This window comes from Sclerotinia sclerotiorum, genomic scaffold (genome assembly GCF_000146945.2).
Source record: "Sclerotinia sclerotiorum 1980 UF-70 scaffold_9 genomic scaffold, whole genome shotgun sequence".
Classification (NCBI taxonomy): Eukaryota; Fungi; Ascomycota; class Leotiomycetes; order Helotiales; family Sclerotiniaceae; genus Sclerotinia; species Sclerotinia sclerotiorum.
Window position 1 is genome coordinate 111211 of NW_001820827.1, and position 23687 is coordinate 134897.

The following is a 23687-nucleotide window of genomic DNA, read 5'->3' on the forward strand; positions in this document are numbered from 1 at the left end:
CCCAAACCCAGTAATTCAGGTATTTACCATTGGTGGTTCGGCGGCCTACAGATGGATTTTTAGCGGTTGATGGATGGATGGGCTGGGGCTGCTTGCAGTGCTTTTGGAGCTCCCGGGATGGATGATGGATTGTGGAACTGAGGATTATGATGTATGTTGTGTTTTTGGCTTCTTTGGGAAGGGGGGGTGTTTTTTTATGGTTGAAATGGGGAATTGAAACATTTCAAGGGAGCAATTGGGTGATTGGTGCAAGCTTGGTAAATGGGATTTTATGGGGATATGATAGGGTTTATTGTTACTTGATGTGGTTGTGGGATATATGGTGTATATATATATATAGTTCTTGATATGATGGATCGTCTAAAAGTATGTATGTATTTGGGAAAGTTCAAGAAAATGAAAAAGCTGATCTCAACACGGCAAATTCACCACATAAAAGTTACCTAGCCCTCAAACCTAAAACCAGATACTCACTGCGCCGTGCAGAGGCTCAGGAGTCAGAATGAGCAGAGCGGATGAGGATCATTTCCCCGCGATGGATATGAGATTGTCTCAATTGTTGCCGACCAAAACGTGGAAATGGCTAGCTAAATACGAATATCTTGAGACTTAAGTATATATGATGATGTATGTATATAGGTTTTACCCGCTACAAGCCAACGCAGAGGAAAAGAGATCTGAGCTATGGAGTTAATCGAAATGAAGTTTTATTTCCTCGTGATGGATGGATGATCTACAAAATCCCGAGGTTGAAGTTTCCTTCACCGCTGTTAATGTTGATGGTAGATGGATGTATGTTTTGAGATGAGGTGGACCGTCTGGACGCGTTTATTTTTATTTTTTTTGTTTTATTTTCTGGCTACTTCCATACTCTCCATCGCTAAGATTTCGTTTCAACCGGCCAATGCGCCACATATGTGTTGCTGTTTTTCTATAATCTGGATGGTGCTGCAAAGAAGTTGAGGCTGCACATTCGTATGTATATGATTGCGGTGCCTCATGGCCGCTTGTGACAATGCCCTTGATGAAACCAAAGGTAAGGCTCATTTGATGGATGGCCCCGCCGAAGATTTAATAAATGGATAATAATAAAAAATACAGAGTAGAGTAGAAAAATGGGAAAGAATAGTAATGAAAAATGATGTTGCAGAAAAATCACTGCAAATAGATTTGTGTGTACTGTGGGCCATTGGGATTTCACCCGGAACTTTTGACACAAGAGTTGTACGGTTGGACCAATAGTTGACAGAGTGGATACTGCACAAAGATGGGGAGCCCAACTTCAAATGAGAGGTTCCTCCACATTATTCGGGAGATTCGGTTAGGATAATGACACCGTTTGATATGGGTAATGGAGCGGGAGCAATGTAAATGTGTTTGTCGGTTGGTATACAAGGGAGATAGATGGTAATTCTTACTTTGAACGGGGACGGGGAACGGCAGAGAAGAAGGATGTCATATGCACGTATGTAAGAAGGTCTAACGCTTTCGGCAATTACAAATTCAATTTTCTCAAAGAAGATCTCGGTGAGATATAATGTCATTGCGAAGTAAAAGTTAAGAGATGGATAGTGGGGGATTGAGATTCCTAAGAATGAAACCCCTGGTTAATATGTTTGCATGCGATCGATGCGATTGTACAATGTCGGAGCTCGCAACCAGAGTAGACGCGAGGCGAAATGGGATGGATTTTATGGGTGGGATGAGTGAAGACGGTGATGGCCATGGCTGTATCCTGTTACCTGTGTCTTTATGGTGGGTTACTCAGGGGCAATGCAGATGCGAATGCAGTATGAAATGGGCTGCACGAACGCCTTGGAGTGAAGCATTGAATGGAGCCTTACCATAGAGCTGAAGTGCAGGAAGGTTGCTGATGGTTGCATCAGATATCTGTAGCTCTCAGCCATACAAATATAGTAAGTAATGTAGGTACCAACAGTTGGAAACATGGGACGAAGGATGGAGGATACCTACCTACTTTAAAGGCCCCCAGGACCCAAAATGAGGCGAGGTTGTTTTGTAGAGAGTAGGTAATGCAAAATGATCAGGCAAATACCTTGTGATATCTCTCGATTGGGGGCTAAAAGTTGGGATAAAAATAACTATGGGGGTTCATTTGGTAAAGGGACGGACCTTTTCTTTTCTGCAACATGTACAACCCTCTTTTCCACGAGGTTTGAGGGATGTAGCTTCGACACCATGAACACTGTAACTTAGGGCCGGGTTTCGAATTCTGGCTAATATGATATATGACACTTTTGGCCTAGAGAGGTTCAGTTCGTTACTTGTTTAGGGAATAGTTTGGTGATGGTGGAAAGTTGCTCCGAACTGGAGCTACTTGGAGCTATGAGCTTTTTTTTTGTGGAATCCCGGTAATTCCCTACTGCGTACACCATCAGTTTCGTTTATGAAATGCTGAGAAATTGGCGAGACGAAACGATGAAGGGGCTGGATTGTTTGAATCGAACTGGAATTTAAAGGAACTGAAGACAAGTATGATCAATTGAATTCGAACAACATAGCTATAGTACTTCATACAGAAATGATATGATATGATGACAAACATTTTAACCGTCCTTACTGCGGCAACTAACTCCAGCTAAGCAGAGTAGCTTCAGAGTACTAAGATCATTTGACGGTTTTACCTCGTTCTTTTCTGCTTCCGGAGTGTACCGTTGATTAACAGCCTACGGAGTAGAAAGTAAAAGCAAATTTAAAGAGCTTCATCTCAACGTTTCATTCGTCCATATCCTGGTTATCATTCACGATATTCAGTAAAACTTTAGACCTTGAAGAGTTTAGTTCGTTCTCCATTTGAATCAGCTGAAATGAGATGCGAATTGAAATTTAACCTATTTGGACGATAATCATTGGAATATACCCTTGAAAGAAACCTGGAAAGCCTCAACTTTTCAATCTTGGAGAAAACGGGTGAGAGTGGACCTTGATATTTTTCAGTGAATGAAAGCTTCAAACAGGTCAATCGGATGAAATTAGATACTTGTCTTATTCCTATCCACTCTTCATGATGAAGGTCCCCGATGTCCCGTATCGAGATGCTTGTAATTATCAATTCTTTATAGACGTGTTAGCTGTGGATGTTCGGCGATTCCCCCAGCTAGATATTAGATAGACAGATAGCTTTTATGATATAGTTGTTGTCTACGGAGTAGTTATTACTTGAGCTAATTTTGAATAGGTGCACATACACATACATACACACATACACACATACACACACACATATACACACAAAGATGTGATGGCATGGGATGATAAGATCCGCTTCTCATCTGATGGATGAACTTCTCTCCCAAGCAATCATTTGATCAAAGCAGCAAATCAAGCAAGTCTTCAAGTCTTACTTCGTACTTTCCCTGTACCTGGACCTTACTACGGAGTAAACCATAGTAAACCCTACCTAAATCTTCCAATGAGCAATTCACATCCTTGCAAATAACCTATTTTGAATATTTTGAATATTTTTACACGAATTGATTTTCCCTTTTTTGAATATGTTTGGCCCATCCACTGTCTTTCTGCGGTTCCATTGAATTTTACATAGAGGTCCATTCATCTCCTTTTGATCTGTTCTCTTCCTCTCCTTCCGTACCCTTGCTATCCCCATTCTACAAGCTCGTTTGCTGCTCACTCATTGCATTGATTTAGTCCTTGCCATCATTGCTCGCTCCTCTGATATGATTCTGATAAACGTATTATTCGAAAAGAAGTCCTCAACTAGCATGGTAGCAGAGAAAGCAAAGCAAGCCTAGCATCTATCTTCTCTAGTCCAATTGGTCCCCACCATTAATCTATTCAGTTCCCAAGTACTCCCGTCTCCTGCTGCTGCGGAACCTCTACCTTGCCAGATTCCCATAAGTCGACCTTACCTACTACCACACAAGCCAAAAAGTCTAGGTTTACCTCCTACCTACACACTATAACGTTCCATCCATCCACCAAACATACATCATACATCATACATCTTTTTTGGTTGCGCGCCTTCCCCAGCATAATATAATAATATCTATCCATTGCAATTGCAATTGCTGTTGCTGTCTTTTGCATACGCCTCGTATTTATCCCCCTCTTCGGCATTGCAGCGAGCATTTCCCAGCATCTTTTTTCCCAGCATCTTTTTTCCAAGCATTTATTCCTTCCCTACCTGGTCGCATAGTTAATTGATCATCTTCTGCCCCATCTACCGCAGACGGCCACCACCACCATACATACCATCATCACCAAAATCAACCACCACCACCACAACCACCACACGTAGAAGTACGTGCATGTTTCCTCTAGCTGCGCGTGTCTAGCATTAGCTCAAACAGATCCGAAAAATAGTCTCGCATTCGAAACTCCATATTTTTGGAAGAAAAAAAAAATTAAAAAAATCCAGCCAGGCTCAATCCGCTGCTCCTGCAGATTCCGCAGGGTTCATATATTTAACGCTGCCAGGAACCACTCTTCGCTTTGCTTATCATGCATGCAGTATCCCGCTCTTGAGGCTTTCAACGTCCTTGATATTGTACACCTTACGCAAGGTTCTGTACCATTAAACAACTACAATTGCCTCAGATTTCTGGAACTCAAGGAAACACCAGGAAATTTATTCGTTTAAATATCATATATCATAGAATGCACGAATCTATGATGGCCCATATTGGCATGGACCATGAGCAAAATCACAATCCACAGGAAAATGGATACGGCGGTGAAGGTTGGCCGGAAATGGGCAATGGCTACAGTTCATCACAGCATCAATCACCAATCTACGAAAATAGGATTCAATATGAATATATGCAACCTCATCATCCAATGTCTACTGAACCTCAGTATCCAAGAATGGCACCTCCACCGACGACGACATATTCCACGCATCACCAGCAACTGCTTCCTCTCATCATGCCAAATCATCCCACGTGGCCGAGCATGTTGACAAATCCGGCGACCTCCCAAGCACCACCTGTTGCAATTCCTCCAGCGAACTCTGGAAAGCCTGCTCAAAAACTTCCAGCTATTCATGCTGCTCCGACTCCAAGGAAGACACTGACTGATAGTGATCGAAGGCGAATGTGTCAATATCATGAGGATAATCCGACTGTTAAGCAGACTGAGATTGGAGGTAGGGCATGAAAGATTCTCCTAGTGATTCTCTTGCTAATTTATCATTCTTAGCTATGTTTGGTGTTGAACGAAGGTATAGTTTATTGTTAGTATTTGGTCCTGATCTTAACTAAAGAAAAACCCCAGTACCGTCTCCAAAGTTTTACGCCAAAGAGAAAAATATCTTTTCCCTGAAGATCGAAGCTTGTCTCCAGTTAAACGGGCCAAAGGAAAATTCCCTGATATCGAGAGAGCCCTCTCGAATTGGGTGCGAAATACCCAAAAACAGGGAATTCCTCTTACCGATGCTGCGATTAAGGAGAAGGCCAGATTTTTTGCCACCACTGTTGGTAACAACGAGAGTCACTTAAAAACAAATAGTACAAGTTGGCTAGAAAAATTCAAGCAAAAGAATGGCATCAGTCACCTCAGACGAAGGGCATCTGCAGCCGATATTGGTAGTCTTTCCGAACGTATGGCACTCAATATTGACTCAAGTAGAAGTTCCGGATCGCGTACATCCAATGGTGTCTCACCTGCTTCGCCATTACAGTCTCCTTTGCCATTGGCGTCCGCGAAGAGTAGTGAGGACCTTAGGTCCCATCATATGCATGATAGCTTGAACAGCTATTTTGACTTTACTCAAACAGCAAGCTACAAGCAGCATTCAAATTCTCACAGCACAGCTTCATTGTCTAGTGCGTTTACCGACAACAATCCTTCGTCATTCTCAGGAGGACCGACTAGTCCAACAACCCCATTTGCATTTTCTCCTGATGGGAGTTCCGGATCTTGGATGCCATCTCAGCAATCTCGGATAGCCCAGCAGCCAACCAACGGAAATGGAAACTCTAATACTGAAGATAGTATGAACAATGGGATGGACGCAAATAACCCTGCTAGCAATTTTCAACGTCCAAGAAGCCAAACTTTCCCCACTTTAGCGATTGATCCTTCATTCATCGCCTCGCAGGGTACAGATCCTATGACCCCAAAATACAATCTACCGGACACAGCCCCTTCATCGGCTGTCGAATCGCCTGTTCATGAACTAGGCGCTCCTTTTGGATTGGATTCTGCAATATCGCCACGATCTTTACATCATAGCAGCAGTAACAGCTCTATGGCTCCTCCACCAGCGTCACATACACCGATTAGCGGATTGCAATCGCCTCCACATCTTTCAACGCCGAACTCACCTACCCAGGATGATGCACGCCGAGCGCTTGATACGTTACTCAATTTCTTTCATCAAGCTCCTACTGGATTGGTGGATCAAAATGAGTATCTGACGGTTTTAAAACTGACTGACAAGCTGCGAATACATCAACAAAATCCAGGACCTTTACCAGGCGGTTTGCATCGGATCTCGGAACAGGAGGACTGCGATAACCAACCACAAAATATGAAGATGGAGCAATCCACGGCCTGTTAACTAACAATGACTTTCGCATCTCTTTTACATATATGCGCTTAATATCCCTGTAATTCATGGCATTTAAATATACGGTTCCAAAGTCAACATTTCTCGGCGTTATTTCCATCATATCTTTTCAACTGTATATGAAATACTCGTCTTCATGTTCTTCGTGTTATCTGCAGCGGCCTCGCATCTGCTCTTTGCATTTTATATTCTGATCTTTACGATCAACCAGGAACTGCAATTGAGAGCGAGTTGCATACAGGCGCGACCAAAATCGGATGTCCGGAAAGGAACCCCCCAAAAAATCAGGAAATGTTCTCGGATGAAATTTATATACCCAGTCAAGCTCAGTCGGTTTCAAGATTTTGCTTATTTACATCTTCGACGCTCACGCAAAATCTCTAGCTCAATACGACCTGCTTGATCTCTCGCGTTTAATTTTTTTTTTACAAATCCTCTCTTACCGTTTTTTACACGGTGTTTCTGTTATATATGCGCTTTGGTGCCCTTTCCACGCTGAGGCACTCGCTCTTCATACCCTACATAGCACATTTTCGTTTTGTACCTTTAGGCGGCTTTTTTATTCCTCTTCATGTGTGTGTCCTCGTCTTTGACATTCTTCGGAGTGGAAATTCATGGATGGAACACGGGTATTTTTCCATTTTTCTGATGCGCTATTGGTGCTGCAGAGTTCAAATTCATATTCCCAGACAACATTGTTGGGTTTCTATTCTTGGGCATTTTCAACAGTAATGTACGGCTTGCTTTCTTGCTTGCTTGTCTTGTGTTGTTTTATAACTACTTATTCTTCTCTGTCTGTCTCTCTTCGGGGTTGTATCTTTTTGTATTTAGGATATTCTTTTTTTTTTATACTTTACTTTTTACTTTTTCTTTCTCTCGTTTATAGTTTAGTTTAGTTTAGTTTTAGTACAGCATAGTATAGTATAGTATAGTATACTTATTCCACAGGTTGAGATTCTTTCGTTTATACTACGTGGACGGGACAGGATGGGATGCAATGGGATGAGCTGAAGATATGGAGATATGAGACGAGACAGAACGGGTTGAATATGATGAGATATATATGCATGGATGCATGGATGATGGATGCATTGGACGGATGAATGAGATATATCTCCTAGCACAATGGGGCTCCAGACTCTTTTTCACGCGGGGGTTTTTTTCAAAGCTAATTAGCTGGCACTTCACTTATTTGTCTCTGCAAAACAAAAATACACAAATCGAATGAATGACTTGGGTGGTTTATCTGCTGCATACAGAATCTGGACTTTACAAGCTGCAATATCTCGCTCGTGCTGTGGAATTTCTTGATGTGCGTGTGAAGATATATTTTATGTCCATATATATATAGGATAGGATTATGGGTATCTAAGCATTTCAATTAACGACCAGCTTGAAAATCAAAAATCTAAAACTACCTAGTTCAACCTCTCGTCCAATAACTCCTCCACCCCCTTTTCCCCCAATTCCGGTATCAATCTCGTGATAATAATTTCCACAATTCCATAGAGTAGGTGTTTATTACAATACACATCACTGAATACATTCAGCACATCTTCTACTTCCCGAATATGTCTTTCTTCCTTTGATAATTCGGCTGTTTTCGCTTCGAAATCGATATTAGTATCCGAGGAGTGTAAAGGAGCACGGCCGAAATAAATATCCCGCACACCTTATTGGTATCAGCCCCAATATAGCCTGTGCGCACCGTCGTCGTATTTCGATTGTTTCGGCAGGAGTTGGAGGGATTCTAGCTGGCGCGAGCGTGTTATTGGGGAAGAGGGTCTGACGGACTGTGCAGAGGAGGGGGGCCAGAAGGGTGGGGTCTAAAATGTGGGTGTGGATTTGGTAGGATAGGAGTCTGTGGATGCTTGTTAGCTTGTGGATTGTAATATTGCTGAGACATGAGGTGTGCCAGCTTCCCGAAAGTTTATGTTTGTGCTGCGTGTGGAAGATCCCCTATGGATGAAATGAATGGTAATGGATTGCAAGAAAAATAGCATTTGATAGACCGAATTGGACAAGACCTTGACGGATTGTGTAACAGTGATCTTTCTCCGCAGCCAGGCCACTGGAAACCCCGGCGAAGTCATCGGATGTTTTTCCTCGCCTCGGCCATGATATAGATGGGGGCCAAGAAGCGGAGAAACGCAGATCTTCCAAGTTTTACAAAGGAAGAAAGCGGCAATTGACTGGTTTAGGAAATGCCTTTTGGTGGGGAGGGAGATATGCGCAGCAAAGATGCGAGGCGTACTAAAATGTATTGAGCCGGGCGCTTAGAGAAGGCCATCGTAAGGCACGACACATTTTCCGACCCAAATTCGAAGCACCACAATACGAAACGTAATAACAGGGATAAAAAGGATAATTCATAAATTCAATGCGGGAAACGGGAAACGTGTTATGGTTGAATGCAAAATGATGCAGGTTCAAAGGATGATTGGATTCAAAGATATGAGCGCATGATGCCGATGCGTATATCATTTCTCGAGGGATTAAAAAATCCATTAATTCGAGGTTACATTACATTCTAGTGGCTGAAGCCTAGGCATCTGAAAAGAGACTCCTCATTCTGCATTCTGCAGGCCCTTGTCATGCATACCGATAACGGAAACTTTTTTAAATCCCTGATGATGAACAGCAGTTAAACGACTTCGTTTCTGCAAGTTAACTGGAACGATTTTGGTCAAGTGACCAAAATCTCATGCGGTGTGATGTATAAATGGGTTCTGGAACTCGGGACCAAAGAAAAAAGAAAAGTGATCAATCATAGTAACTTACTTATCAATCATGCCGTCTGTGTCTCCAATTTTTCCAGGGCCGGTAATTGCACCCCATTGAAGAAGAGATAATGTGGCGCTCAGCCATGGCATGCGAGTATCCATATCTAGCAAAGTAGACACGCATGACCATAACTTCATTTTGAGAATAGGGCGCTTGAGTGGTTGAGCTCTAGCCCAAGGTAATGCTTCCGAATTCATCGGCGGTTTCGAGTCATCGTTCGGCAAGGCTAAGCCAGTAGGTTTCCTCATAGAAAGAATACGAGACGGCAATGAAGATGAGGTCGCAATAGCAATGGTTATAACCCGAATCGTGGCGAACGCTAGGAACAAATATTGAAGAACTAGCCAAAAGGTTTTCTGCATCGACTTCCCAAAATCCGAAGTTTTCGTGCCACCATCTTTAATATCCAATAAGTTCGGCCTGGTAATTTCGGAATTTGACCTGTCAACTCGGACTTGCGCTTTAGATTTCGGTAGTCGAGCCTGTATGACTTCTGCAATCTTCATGATACCTTCCCATAATAGCCATGGTTCGCAGGCCTTGCCTCCAATGCCATTGCCTAGTATCATCTCTGAGAATATTTGACTAACTAAGGATGTCAAACAATCATTTTCGAGATCTTCCGTGGGTAATAAGACGGCTAAAAGACCGTTGATGATTAATTGTCTATAAGCAGCTTCATTATTTGACTGTCCCTTGATCGTATCGGGATCTCCTTCAAGCGGAACTGGCGATAGCGGCGCAAAAGGCCAAAGGGAATGATACACTTGACGCGGGTCCACCGAAATTGGGTCTGGATGTAGGGAGTAGTGCGATGTTCTATATACTTTTCACAATAAATTAGTATTTGTCACTTGGTGTATCCCATAAGTAGCTATACTTTTAACGTGTGTATCCAACAAATCTGGTAGTTCTTCAAACAACAAGCTCTCCAAGTCCACCTTCCTTAACCTTTGTTCCAGACCTCTCGTACAATGTGCAATAATTTTCACCACCTCTTCCACAAACACTTGATCTGGTGTAATTTTGGCATACCATGTATACACAAATTCCCTGATTATGATTGCTATAAACGCGTACAGTTGCAGATCAACCTCGTTACTACTCGTCAGCGGGGGAAGTATCTCATCGATTGGAGCTGGGGTACTACGACCCTTCTCACTGATGTGTGAGCATAATGTGCGACGTATGAACAGTAATGTAGACCTATCCGAAATAGCATCTGTAGAGAGGTTGCGGTGGATGGGAGCGGCTGGAGTATTAGGTCGAGAGTTCGATGTGGCTGTCGATTCTGGAGAGATAGCGGTGGTGTTCACGATTGTGTGAGCTTTCGAGCGAGGCTGAAAGGGTGTGCGCACAGGTACGCCCGCCATTGCTTAGGTAGATTCGGGTCGATTCGGGTCGATTGGCAGCAAAATCATGGCGAGCTGCTGGACATGATGTTAAATATAACGAGGACGTTTAGTTGCGGGGGAATGGAGAGGGTGAGGCTGTAAGTGAGTTTAAAGATGGGTAATTGTGATGCATGCATACGTAGGGGACAATGTGGGTTTCTTAGGCTAGAACCAATAAGATGTCCAGCCTTGTTGCACCACAATCCTACCGTCTTACCGTTGTTGATACCGCATTCAAACACAAGTCTGTCAATACACTCTAATACAATTGTTTATTGAAAATCCGATTCCGATTTGGTATAACCATGTTTCTCTTTTCTCGCTTGACTGGGTAAGAACTCTGCAAGCACATCGGCTCACCGGGAGGAAGCATTAACCATATCAGGCTCCCTATCATGCCAGTCTCCTCTACTACGAGTCTTCCCCTTTAATATCCATATTCTTCCCAAAAATAGTCATATACCTATACTTCTGGTGCTGCATAATCACTTTGCTTTGCATCCTCACAAATCACATGGAATATTTTTATCTTATTCTTGTCGAGGATACGGGACAAGTGTTCTGCAGATTATGATACTGCAACATGAAATATATATTCAATGGAGCTTGTGAAGTTCAATCGGAGAATATGGACTCGAAGAGTGAAATACTAATGGGCTGTTTTGGAAACCAAGCATAACCAAGCATGTCTATCTATATATTAAGTTTAATATATAAATTTTCATAGATGAAAACCTTTGCGAGAACTTACCTGCCTGATATTTAATCGCGGTTCCTGGGAAAGATCGTATAGTTACAACCACAGAATGCACACTTCACTGCAGTGAAGATAAGTTCTATTCAAGTGAGCAAACTACTTCACGGTGAATTCAAACATGAAGACTATGATGCCATTACACTTGCTGTTGTGAATATGCATCATGGGTCAAATCATTGCTCGCCTTCCATATTTGTTGAATCTGCCAATCCACATCATGCTTAACTGAGTTGTGCAATAAATAATGCACCTGGTATCACATGGATACATGGGCTTAAATTCGCATTGATATGGGACGAGTTTGTTAACCGTAATCTTTCGTATCATCTACTTGTAGTATGTCCATACAATGTAAGTGTAGCCTGTTGCACGAACAATCCGGGCACTTACATGCATCACGTCCCTCAATTAGATACTCACTTGAAAGATTAATAAACATCTAGTAGATGAGCACTTTGTTGTTAATCTATCATGCTGGGATTGATTTGAATAGAACAGTCTTTTAATCCCTAGTTGTAGGAGTGTTGATGATCTGACTCGAGTCACGGATCACGGCTAACATCCTAGATCTTCATATTTCGCAATTTCGACAGTACCTTAGAATTGAGAATGTGTAGCACATGTTCCAAATTTAAATTATCAAAAGCCAATGCCAAGAGTATTCTCTTCTGAGCTTAAGACGGTAGATAAGCTCCCTAAAGCACACTGGTTGGATTTCAGCTTCTAAGAGGAGTTTTGATAGCACGTTGACCACAGATGGCGTATCGAATTTTCTCGCACTATCTAGGTCGATATGTCATCAAAAAACAAGTAGAAAGACTTTTGTTGCTCATCTTACAAGGATATCTATCAACCATCTCTCCCTACACTCCTTCTAATTCTGGTACTAGCCACAGTAACTCACTATGTTCCATATTTAAATAAACTCGCGCCTATAACCCCAGTAGTTCTGTCAACCGTCCCCATAAGTTTATCTACTAGTACGAAACCTTGTCAAGCTCTATCCAAACTTCATGACACTACTTTGAAGTCTTCGACTAGCCGCTCTATTGGTTTCTAAAACATTCCAATCAAAGTCCCAAAAAAACAATATGTTGCACTTCTAAATGATTTGATTACAGGCCTTACCCTGACAAGTATGCGATGATCACCGATATCATGCATCTTAGAAACTCACCACCATCCGGCGCCGTTTACCCTAAGGCGCGATTCACCGAATAGTAAGGTACTATTTTTCATTGACTACCTAATAGTCTTCCAATATATAATACCAATCAAACATCTTAAAAGATTATTTTGCATATCTGAATGATTTACAGGCCTCATCCTGACAAGTATGCCTTAATCATCGATATCATACATTCTATAAAGCTCACTACCATCCGGCGCTGTTCACCCTGGGGCGCGATTCATTAACTAGTATTTGTCTGATCTAATTAGTCTTCCAAGATAGAATGCCAATCAAACGTCTCGAAAGATTATGTTGCACATCTCTAGTTCCTTCTACATGCCTCATCCTGACAAAGTATAGGATGATCATCGATATCATGCAACATTTTAAAAGTTCACTACCACCCGGTGCTGTTCGTTCTAAGGCGCGATTCAGCAACTAGTAGATACGGTCTTAGTTGACTACCTAGCAGCCTTCCAGACTAGAATGCCAAAAAACATCTCTCAAAAGATCATGTTGCATATCTCTAGTTCCCTCTCTACACGCCCCATCCTAGCACATATAAAATAGCTACCATTAATCAACACCACTACAGGAATCCGTAGTATTCATAGTATCCGGCGATTGTTCAAATCCACCATACAGCACAAATTTGACACTAATCGACGCTAATAGTATTCTATAGTATCCCAAACAATCGTTGGGTTTGATAGTGCTTCTTACCCCTCATTATTAGAACTGTAGATTTACTCTGTTGCATATCTGTGCCGGGATATTATTTAAAAGTTCTTTTTAGATTAGTATATTATTTCTTTGGTTTTCGATATACTGGAATATTGTAAATTTACTTACCGTAGGTAGTCGTCAATATAATTTATACCGTCACCCTTGCTCTGTATAGAAGTAGTGCTCTTTTCTTCAATACACATCATATCCGGAAATTTCTTCTTCTGATCTCTACTTGAAGATTCCACCGCCTAGAACATCAACTTACTAACTTATGGTTCGAAAATGCTACGCAAAGCAGTATGTAAAGAGCGAAAAAGAGTAGGTAAGTTACAAGATCTTACAACATACGCTTCAAAATGGTCCCCTAGAAAGAAGCCCATGGTGAGCGACATCACAGCAAAGCAAAGCAACTGCACTGCCTACTGAATAAGAAGCTATATGGGAATTTACAAACATGATTCAGTGAAACTAATAGTATTCTTGAACACCATACCGAACATATTACAATATGTGTTTAGAAAACTTAAATATAATGCTTAGCTCGAGTCTAGCTCAACTCAACAAACAATGTAATTCGACGATTTAAATCCTTAAATTGGATATACTTGTCTTTCCAATCTTATTTTATCAATCAAACACATTTCTTTATTATTGAATCGTGAAACTGGTAAAGTGCCCAGGTATATATAATCAAAATTTTAACAGACTAATGATATATCTGACTAGCTCCCAGGCCCTAGCTCCTTCCTTCAGTATATAATTATATTCTATTCCCCCTCAACATTTTTCAAAAATTTCTCTCTCTCTTTCCTTTTCTTTCCTTCCAAAGCGTACATTATGACTCTTATCCCCTATCAACTCAAAAAATTATAGATCTTTTATTATTTAAACAAGATGTTTTAATATCAGAAACTAAAGAAGACTCGAGTTTTTTTAAAAGGGTATACTTAAGATTATATGTATTAAATCTGTGATAAACTGTTGATTTTACGAATCCTGGCTTAGTTGTTTTGTAGATATTGAATTAATGGCTAGATTTGTTGATGATTTAGTTTTTTTAATCTATTTATCTTTCCACTTTTGTCTCTTCGTTCCACTATCTTCGTAACTTTAGCCTGCTAGTTCTAGATTTCCCCTTCCATTATCTTCCAGGGCTCTCAATGATCTTACTATCTTCGTTTGTTTCGAGATAAACCTGTAAATGGAAGACATATATGTAGTTACCCATATCGACGAATGAACCAACGAACGAAGAAACGAAGGTAGGGAGATTATTTAGAGGAAAGAGCAACCGGAACTCGAGCTAGAAAGTGTAGACTCTAATCCACACTTGCACTTTGTGACTACCGCTGTTATTGTCACACTCAAGAATACTGGGTAAAGTATCTTGTATTAGGAAATACTAAGCTAAGGAGAAAAGAAGAAGGAAAACAAGAGTAGCGAGTTTTCCTGTGATTAAATACAAACGGGGCATGCCACGTGACCCGGAGGTGTGAGGCGTCACAGTTATTCTCTATCTGCTTTTTATATATAATATCTTAGTTCTTCCTGTCTTTAAAGAAATAAGATATAGAAAAATAAATAATAAAAACAATATTAGTAACTGACGGTCTAGAATTATATTAAATTGATTTTATATAAAAAAAAATCTTAAATTAAAATATATAATATTATATATATATATATATAAATAAAAGAAAACTTTTAATTTGTTAAAAGGAATGACCTCACACAGGGAATAGTGGGAAGTGTCACGATTCACCATTAGGATTGATGGTGTTACGATGGTAGCAAACTGATTAATTGGGAGAGCTTAGGCCTTGTGCAAACACGATCAGATTTCATCGAATTAGTATGTGATCTTGGTCACCTGAAGATCGTATGCGCACGCACCATCAGAAATCACGTGATGAGGAGCCCTGAGGAGCCAGAAAGCTCCTAGGGGCTCCCTTTATCGTTCATTATATAGTCAGAGTAGTTTCATAGTTTAGGAGCTTCGTGCTCAACTTAGTTATCAATTAGTTTACCTACATTCTATTTGATCTAGTAACGAATTCACTTTCAAGTGAATACCAGTGATAAAGCCTTAACCTATAACTACCAACCGACGAACCTTAGGCAGCCGCTGCCTTTAGTACAGTATCGTTACAGCAGGGACTTAAAGTAATGACAATAATGCAATTCGTAACTAATAGTAGAGTATACTAAATGATTGATCTTGAGCACGAAGCTCTATACAAAGGAAATCCATCTTGGTTATATAGACCTTCATGCTAATCGTCCCCTTGGTCCCTTCGATCAAGAGACCGAGGGGATCTAAGGGACCATGTGATTACATAATTGGTCACATGATACGAGATCCGAAGCCGTCGTAACATAAGCCTAAATAAGATATTTACAATAAATTTCCCTTCTGATTGATTATCAGACTCTTTGTAATTTATTCATTCTATCGGATTCATTTCTAAATCCCAGCTATATATACTGTCACAGGAGTATATCAAAGGAAATGTCATTTTAATCCACACTTCTATATGCCAGGTATTCAAAGATCCATGGGTATATCCTTAAAACGCCAATATCAACGTCAACATCACAAAAAGTGTCCTGAATATCCGAATCAAATTCATGTTCCTTCATCCATCACATCTCCATTTCCTGGTGGTGCAGCATGACTTTCAAACATTCCTACAACTCTTTCTAAATCCTCCACTTCTCCATTCCCAAGTTTTCTCCCCTCACCCTGCCATTCTCCATCTCTCACCTCACCTTGCGAGCCTAATTCTAAACCTCGCACGTTCTCTAAATGTCGTCTTGTTTCTTTTTCAATAAATTCCAATCTTTCCCTTCTCCAACTCTTTTCTTGTTCTCCCACCATTCCATCCATACCATCCCCTTCTGATAACTCTTTCAACCTCGGCCCTAGATTATCCAGTAACTGTCTTAGCGCAGGTAATTGAGTTAACGCGAATTCGGTCGTTGTTGCAATAGGGTGTTTTCCATCCTTTGTCAAATTTCCCTTCTTTTGTAAGAATGCCAATGGAGCTTGTTCATCATCTTCTACATCCACATCCATTTCAGTACCATCCTCAGCCTTCACATTCTTCTTTGTCGGACTTGAGATTGGTGATATAATTCCTTTCAATGCCGCAATAGTTTTCTCATTCCTCTCCTTCTCTGCCCTTAACACGGCGTTCAACTTCATCGTCTCCCTTAATCTCTTCCTCTGCAATGTAACAGTTTCCGAGGTCGGTATCCCATTCGCACTCGTTCCATTTTCTTCTATCCCTCTAAAATCCAATCCTTCATAATGACTCAGTCGAATCCAATCCCTGACATCCGCCGGCACCGCAAAAACGTTCCTCAACAAATAAATCTCCATCTTATCGAAATTCTTATCAATCTTCGCATTGAGTAGTGTCTCCAACTTATAAACTCCGTATTCGATTTCGTGCTGACATTGTGTTGCTACATCATCAGCGGAGAGGGTGGAGGTAGCTATGAAGCCAATTGAGGCAGGAGGAGCGGCTAGAAGACCCTTTTCGAGCGCATCGATGGCGCGGAATGCGAGAAGATTGATACTGTTTATTATGTCATCAATGACAGCCTGTGTAGATGTTAGCGATGCGGTATTAGAAGTGCGCAGAACTGACATGACCGTATGTTTATACTTACAATTGGTCTGTATGTAAGGTGCTCTGTCAGGAGAGCAGTGTCTGCAGCACTCATGGTTGCTGTGGTCGTTTTCGAAAATTGTTTGCGCCGATGGTGTGAAAGGAACCGTGAATAACCTGAGTATACAAATGTGCCGCAGATAATATAGAGAAATCAAATTAGGTATCGGTAGCACAGATAAGTAACCAAATAAAGTCACAAATGGGTAGGTTATTTTAGTTCTAGGGAAAAACTTTGGCGACTGGAAGATAGAGAGATGTTGACGGAGAATTGCGGGGGACGCGTTTGACAGGGGGATAGATTTTAGCGTGATTCAACTTCTTGGTGTTTGTGCTCCCGGTGAGCTCAGTTTTTAATTCCCGATGACTCTTTAGTTTTGTTGAAAGCAAAGGCAGGCAATCCTTGGTTACACTTACTAATTAATGACTACAGAACCAATAATTTTTATCAATGACGAGATTTTATACCGTCAAGGAGGTAAAAGCATTGTCTACTTTAATTTTATACTTACATCAAATTAAAAGGTTTGAGGAAAGATTGGAAAGGAAAGAGAGGTGTGAAGTCTGAAGTCTGGTTACAGTGACATCACCAAACTCTCATTTCTATGCTAATCACTAATCAGATGTGCAACCGAACTTTGGAAAGGGAATGAATGTGTGGGTGACGAAGCGAAGTCTAGTTAGGTAGTGTTAGATTATCAACTTATTGGTTCTATTCTTCTCAGATGTGCAACAAAAATCTCACAGAGGATTGTGGAATAAGCTTGGAAAGTCCGCGCGTGGATTTATTTATAATCTATGCAGCTGTCTGTGTATGAGAACCGAACCAGAAATATATAAGCGTCGCACTGTACGATTATAGATCGAAGCATTTGGTTGCTGACAGACTCATATCCCAATTCGTTGTAAGTATTATCAGATTCGTGAGAGAAATTGGAAGAGAATGGGTAGATGTCCTGTTGAAAGAAAGAGAAAGCACTGTCTCAAAATCCAAATGTTGATAACCAAAAAAAAACAGTGCGAACCTTGAAAATCATGCCACTTTCAAGCTCGAATGGAAACAGATGGATCTTTAAGGGAAGGGAAAAGAGATTGAGAGGGTATTTCATAACCAATGACCGGAAGTTGCGCCTTCCAGATAGAATAAAGCTTGATCAAACCATAATCATAACCATAAACAGAAATCACAACCGTGACCGTGACCGTGATCCATCGTATCCTTACCCCTTCCTCCTTCCCCCTTCCCTTCAAATTGATACATACGCTCTGCTCAGGGACAATACCCCACGCCAAGATGCGAGATATTTCCCAAGACAGTTCTATTATATGGGACTATCTCTCTAAGGAGTACTCCCTCACCATATTTGGAAATGGTTAGAGTGTTTTGTTAGTGTCAACTTATAGTATCCAAATACCGTATATATAATCTCGACAATGATGAAATTCAGCTTAAATTCGATCGGAGGAAAGATTCAACCGTCTCCATCGATTTATTGATTGGTGATATCCTCATGGCTAGACATTCTTGCTCACAACTTCCCACATCGAAAATATCAAGCAGATTCGGTATGATATTTGTCCGTATAGGAGTTTAGCAGAGCCCGAATATATCTTCTCGAGATTATACGGTATAGATTATGATTACTAATATGCAATTTGGACAAACATGGGTTGGCGAGGTAGGGTAGGTACCGTACGGAGTACAAGACGTCGGACCCACCGTCACAGTGAATCATGAGTTCCCAAATGAAGTTGCACTTGCGTCAGTAGTTGTGGTGGGGACCAGTTCGGCACCCATTAATGGGAATGTCCACGCTATGTGAAGGTTATTAAGGTTCGATGCTAGCAGTGCGTGGAAAGGGTTATTCTTGTGGGTGTGAAGAGGCTTGATTTATTATTATCGTACGACTGAAACTATACTGTATACAAAGCCCCACTACACTCGCACCTGCCATCTTATGCCCAACAGCGTGGACATTCGTTACACGGTTACAGCCACTTTCACAGACGGTAGAAGTTGGATCTAAGTTGGATCTACCGGTAGTAGAACGGGTAGCAGGACGGATAGTTTTCTGATCGGGGCTGAGCTTCAACTCGTCGTCATTGAGATTGATAGGCTGTTTCTAGTGAGTGATTGTAAGGAGGAATACGGTGGAATGAGAAAAGAATCGTACGACGCGGGACACATTGGGAGATGAAGCATTGTCGACTTGTGGGGTTGTGGAGGTTGGCTAATTGTGTTTTAAGAGTTTGATGTTGATTCAATGCGAGTAGTGTAGAAGGATGAGGCGGGAGAGAAATCTGGTCGGTCGTTTCACACTGATACTCGAGTAGTACTTTATATACATTCCATCACGTTATGTACGAACCATATATCAAAACCAGCTGAGGCACTGTTTTGAGACCTTATGAGTATTCTTTCTATAAATTTAGATGGTGTTGTTCGCAATCATACTACCTATTTCTGTACGAATGAGGGCCAGAAGAGATACCCGACAGACCTTGCAGTAGATTTGTCTCTAAAAAACGTTATGCATAGAGCAATGACATTGACATTTCGAACGGCTGAGATAATTATTACTAAACTCTAAGACCAGACACAGGCTGATGCCGCCTCCGCCAACATGATCAACCACTTGTATGGGCTGGAGGATGACTCAAAACACTGAAAATAACTGACCAAAGCCCCTCGGACAATGAGAGCGAAAGTATATTTTGATTATGTACTCCGTCGAATTTGCTGATAAAGCAATGATTCGCGGCGCCCTGACTTATTCTAATTTCGTCCAAGACACTGACACTGTCTGGTACGGGAGCCGGGTAAGATCTTTCCGATCTACCGCATTCCAATGGGAGATATTGAGTTATTAAGTTATTGTTAATTTATATTTATATTGATATTTATATTTTGGCATGATAAATCTTGAAATATATGACGGGTAAATGGATAATGTCAATGATGAAAAACTTCATTATTCATAGAGGACATCTGATTATTCTTCTCCAAGAAATTGGACTAATTTCATCGATTTGGTGTCGAGTTGAGGCCCTTTGGTAGCGAGAATCCTAACCTTGCCCCATGACTCGAGGGGCATCTTGGATCTTCATCCTGCAAACACGGCACAGCATACAGCATACAGCATGCAGCGATCTGCTAAATAGAGGTTCCTCGATGAAAGATGATATCGATGAGGTTATTTAATCATCTGGACGTTTTAGGTTTTTTCTTTTTCCAAACTTAAATAGAGTGAGGAACGAGAAAAATGTACTTTCAGTGTTTTCAGGGGATCGATTGAGATCCGAGGGTTCCCCGCCGGATAATGCCATGAATGAACTTTGACAATTTGACGTGACTTCATAACTTAATAGGCATCAAGTTCATTTCGTGTTCCTGAGTTCTGAGCCCTGAGCTGAGTTCTGACTCGTGACCCAACGTTTTCCGATGCTTCGGTTTGGCTCTGAGAGGAACTGGCGCTCACAACGCTTATAACGTTATACGCTATAACGTTATAAGCTATAACGCTATAAGGCTTTCAACGCCCGTGTAACCTATTCTAGCACCTGCCAATTCTTTGAAAGCTAAACGGATGCCCTAAATTTCTAATTTATTCCCCGAGATCCTTCCGGGGATAGGAGATCCCCCCCAATAATAAAACTTTTACCATGGTTTCCCTAACATCGGGACATTTCCACACGTGACACGGCATTGTTCTTCTACAGTAGCTTGAGCCTTGGAGGGCGCATGAAATACATGAATGAAATACATGGGATTTCCCGCCAGGATTCGTTCACAGTCAGTGAGTGTACGTATGTACGATTAGAACCCAGATAGCATTATTAGCTGCCGGTGCTACTCAGCCAGCCTACCACACAATCTTCCGAAGCTAGAACCTTAATCCGTAACCGCTATACCATTTTCACAATTGCAGGAACCGCGGGACAGATTTGTTTCTATATAACCTTTTCGATATTACTGCATTCACAGTGCAGATTCGTGCAGATTCCACTATTGTGGTTCGATTGCTTCCCTCACGTAGCACAGATTAATCTACACCCGACGAAACCTGGTCGACTCGTTATTACTCACTGGCTAAATGTGGTAAAGTGATGAGGGGCATCAGGGGTTCCAATATATCCAAGCGACCTGTTTGGCCCATTTGACACGTTTCTCATGTCCGTCGGTACCTTGCATTGGTGACCGGGGGGGTCAAATCTCTAGCCTAGATTCGTGCTTCGTATAGCTTTACGCTCCAGATGAGAAGAAGGAGGAGAAGAGAGTGAGAGAAGAAAGAGGAGAAATAAGAGGACGGCATGTGAAATCCTGAAATGCGCGGACAAGTTCCCAATTTGTAACTTGGTAACATGCAATCAATATCACACTCCATCGACTAAATTTAAAGACCCTGCTGGGAGTGGATGTCGGCAGGGCCCATTGCTTTCTTGGGCTCTTGATAAAGTCCGTCTTTTTCTTGCTTCCAACTTCTCTCCCCCAGAACGATTCACGGAGCGAACTAGAATTTCGTATGCATTGTCCAACAATTCTCCGGTTTAATATGGAACGGTGCCCATCGTTCCCATAGTTTTTATTTCTAGAAAATCTTGTAAACTACTTCACGCCGTCCCTCACACTAAGCGCTACGGATTCCGTACAACATTCTAGGCTTGATGGACGCGTGGGATTTTGCAAATCACTTTTCGTCTCCTCCCGCCGACCTGGATAACGATGATAGTTTTACTATGAGTTCCTCGCGCGCCGTCCATCATTTTGTATCCCCTGAGAAAGAGGTTAATGCTGGCCTTTGGTCTCTTTTCGCCGGTGCGACCATATGTCTCGGCCTTCGACTCTATTGCAAATTGAGACGTCAAGGTCTCTGGTGGGACGATTATATACTCATACTATCCTGGGTGAATACACATGGCTGACATCGAATCACGAAATTCCATCCAGCTAACTGTCATGCATCAGGTGGTCCTCCTCACAGCCGACATATTCATTTCCTACGAGTTCGCCACCGGATATGTCGTCAAGACTTGGAACGATCGTATGTTGATTCTTGTGACGATCTCATCCTGCCTCACTACCGCCGGCCAAACATGGAGCAAATCCGCCTTCGCGGTAACGCTTCTCAGGATGACAAATGCCTGGCAAAAGGCCATTTGCATCATCACCCTCATCGTCCTCAACATCTTCCTAGTCCTCAAGGTTTTTGTGAATTGGTCTAAATACTGTGACAAATCCGGTTATCAAAATTGGTGGAGGATGCCTGGTTTCTGTATAGATTACCAAGCCGTGCATGATATCAAGAACGGGGGAAATAGTGGGTGCAGAAATTCGTATGATTAGAATGTCGATCACTAACTTGTCCCATGTAGTCTTCAACATCGTTGCGGACTTTGTGCTCGCTCTCTTTCCATGGATGGTTACATGGAAGCTGAAGATATCTCTCAAGGAGAAGATTGCTCTTTGTATAACCATGAGCCTCGGAATTGTGGTCGCCATCATCTCAGCCGTAAGAACTGCTTGGATGAATGACCCAAGTGTCGATGCCTATAATGACTATTATTTTTGTAAGTCTTTTTAGAAATTCCTATCTTTACCTTACCATTCTCCACCCTGTCTTCTCCTCTCATCTATGCTTCCACTTCTCTTTCCCATTCTTCTATTCCCCCTCTCCATATATACACTATTACTACCACCCATCTCACACTCAACCATTTCATCACCATCCTAACATAAAACTCCCAATAGGGCGCCAAGGATTATCAATGGTCTGGTACTCAGCCGAGGTAGCCGGCACTATAATCGTGCAATCCATACCACTAATGCGACCACTGTTAAACGACATGCACTCCTCACTAGCATCTAGAAAACTAAATTCCGACGCCGACAGAGGATACGGCCCCGGGAAGAGTATTAAAAGCGCAAAGCGAAGAACCCTCACCTTGATCCTCCAAGGTGCGGACATGACAGACGACGTAAATGGCACCGACGACAAGAAAAGAGAGGATGTAGATCGAATGCACCTGACCCAAGACGAGAACGGCAAGATAGTCCTGCGGAGAAGGACCCAGGAACCACCCATGGAGTATGAAGAGAGCCGCATGGCGAGCAGAAGGCTGGAAGAGGACGAGATTGGCTTGACGCAGGATTCAAAGGGGAGGATTGTGATGACCAGTGATTACCACGCCGATGGGGACTTGGGCCAAACTCCCGCGTATAGCGCTCACAGGGGTCCGGAGGACATTCCCAAGTATAGCGCCCACGCATGTTTGGAGGAGATCCCAGAGTATGACGACCACGGAGAATTGGAGCAGATTCCTGAATACCGCAGCATCGAAGACAAGGAAGAGATTCCTATGACAGAATTCCACGCCACTACTAGTAAATAAAAAACCATGTAAATAACTTTTTTCGAAGAGAAAATCTTTAAAAAAACAAGAAAAAAGAAACCAAAAAGAAAAAAAAAGATTCAAAGCTTTCACACACAAAAATCAACCCTTTTTTTCATATTCTGGTAGGAAGGGGTCCCGGCAGATCCGAGATTCCTAGTTTGTTTCAAACCAATATTTTTTCTATTACAACGATTTAATAAACTTCAAATTTTCAATTCGCTATGGTTCCCTACCC

General features: G+C 41.8%; 7 protein-coding genes across 7 annotated transcripts; 3 read left to right on the forward strand and 4 right to left on the reverse strand.

The window, feature by feature from the left end:
* Nucleotides 1-4653: 4653 nt before the first annotated feature.
* On the forward strand, nucleotides 4654-6541 carry SS1G_06977 (hypothetical protein; the record flags this gene model as incomplete). Its single annotated transcript, XM_001591481.1, has 3 exons — nucleotides 4654-5125; nucleotides 5179-5200; nucleotides 5254-6541. 3 exons carry the CDS (start codon nucleotides 4654-4656, stop codon nucleotides 6539-6541), a joined length of 1782 nt encoding a protein of 593 aa, XP_001591531.1.
* Nucleotides 6542-7164: 623 nt separating this feature from the next.
* On the forward strand, nucleotides 7165-7446 carry SS1G_06978 (hypothetical protein; the record flags this gene model as incomplete). Its single annotated transcript, XM_001591482.1, has 1 exon — nucleotides 7165-7446. One exon carries the CDS (start codon nucleotides 7165-7167, stop codon nucleotides 7444-7446), a length of 282 nt encoding a protein of 93 aa, XP_001591532.1.
* Nucleotides 7447-8170: 724 nt separating this feature from the next.
* On the reverse strand, nucleotides 8171-10707 carry SS1G_06979 (hypothetical protein; the record flags this gene model as incomplete). Its single annotated transcript, XM_001591483.1, has 4 exons — nucleotides 8171-8411; nucleotides 9332-9653; nucleotides 9846-10160; nucleotides 10215-10707. The coding sequence occupies 4 exons, from the start codon at nucleotides 10705-10707 to the stop codon at nucleotides 8171-8173; spliced, it is 1371 nt and encodes a 456-aa protein (XP_001591533.1).
* Nucleotides 10708-13232: 2525 nt separating this feature from the next.
* Nucleotides 13233-13765, reverse strand: SS1G_06980 (predicted protein; the record flags this gene model as incomplete). Its single annotated transcript, XM_001591484.1, has 3 exons — nucleotides 13233-13314; nucleotides 13509-13633; nucleotides 13727-13765. The coding sequence occupies 3 exons, from the start codon at nucleotides 13763-13765 to the stop codon at nucleotides 13233-13235; spliced, it is 246 nt and encodes an 81-aa protein (XP_001591534.1).
* A 2246-nt stretch (nucleotides 13766-16011) lies between these two features.
* On the reverse strand, nucleotides 16012-17114 carry SS1G_06981 (hypothetical protein; the record flags this gene model as incomplete). Its single annotated transcript, XM_001591485.1, has 2 exons — nucleotides 16012-16992; nucleotides 17061-17114. 2 exons carry the CDS (start codon nucleotides 17112-17114, stop codon nucleotides 16012-16014), a joined length of 1035 nt encoding a protein of 344 aa, XP_001591535.1.
* A 2938-nt stretch (nucleotides 17115-20052) lies between these two features.
* SS1G_06982 (predicted protein) lies at nucleotides 20053-20154 on the reverse strand (the record flags this gene model as incomplete). The annotated part of the gene is made up of 1 exon (XM_001591486.1): nucleotides 20053-20154. The coding sequence occupies one exon, from the start codon at nucleotides 20152-20154 to the stop codon at nucleotides 20053-20055; it is 102 nt and encodes a 33-aa protein (XP_001591536.1).
* Nucleotides 20155-21796: 1642 nt separating this feature from the next.
* SS1G_06983 (hypothetical protein) lies at nucleotides 21797-23449 on the forward strand (the record flags this gene model as incomplete). The annotated part of the gene is made up of 4 exons (XM_001591487.1): nucleotides 21797-21964; nucleotides 22026-22332; nucleotides 22433-22627; nucleotides 22809-23449. 4 exons carry the CDS (start codon nucleotides 21797-21799, stop codon nucleotides 23447-23449), a joined length of 1311 nt encoding a protein of 436 aa, XP_001591537.1.
* Between the last annotated feature and the right edge of the window lie 238 nt (nucleotides 23450-23687).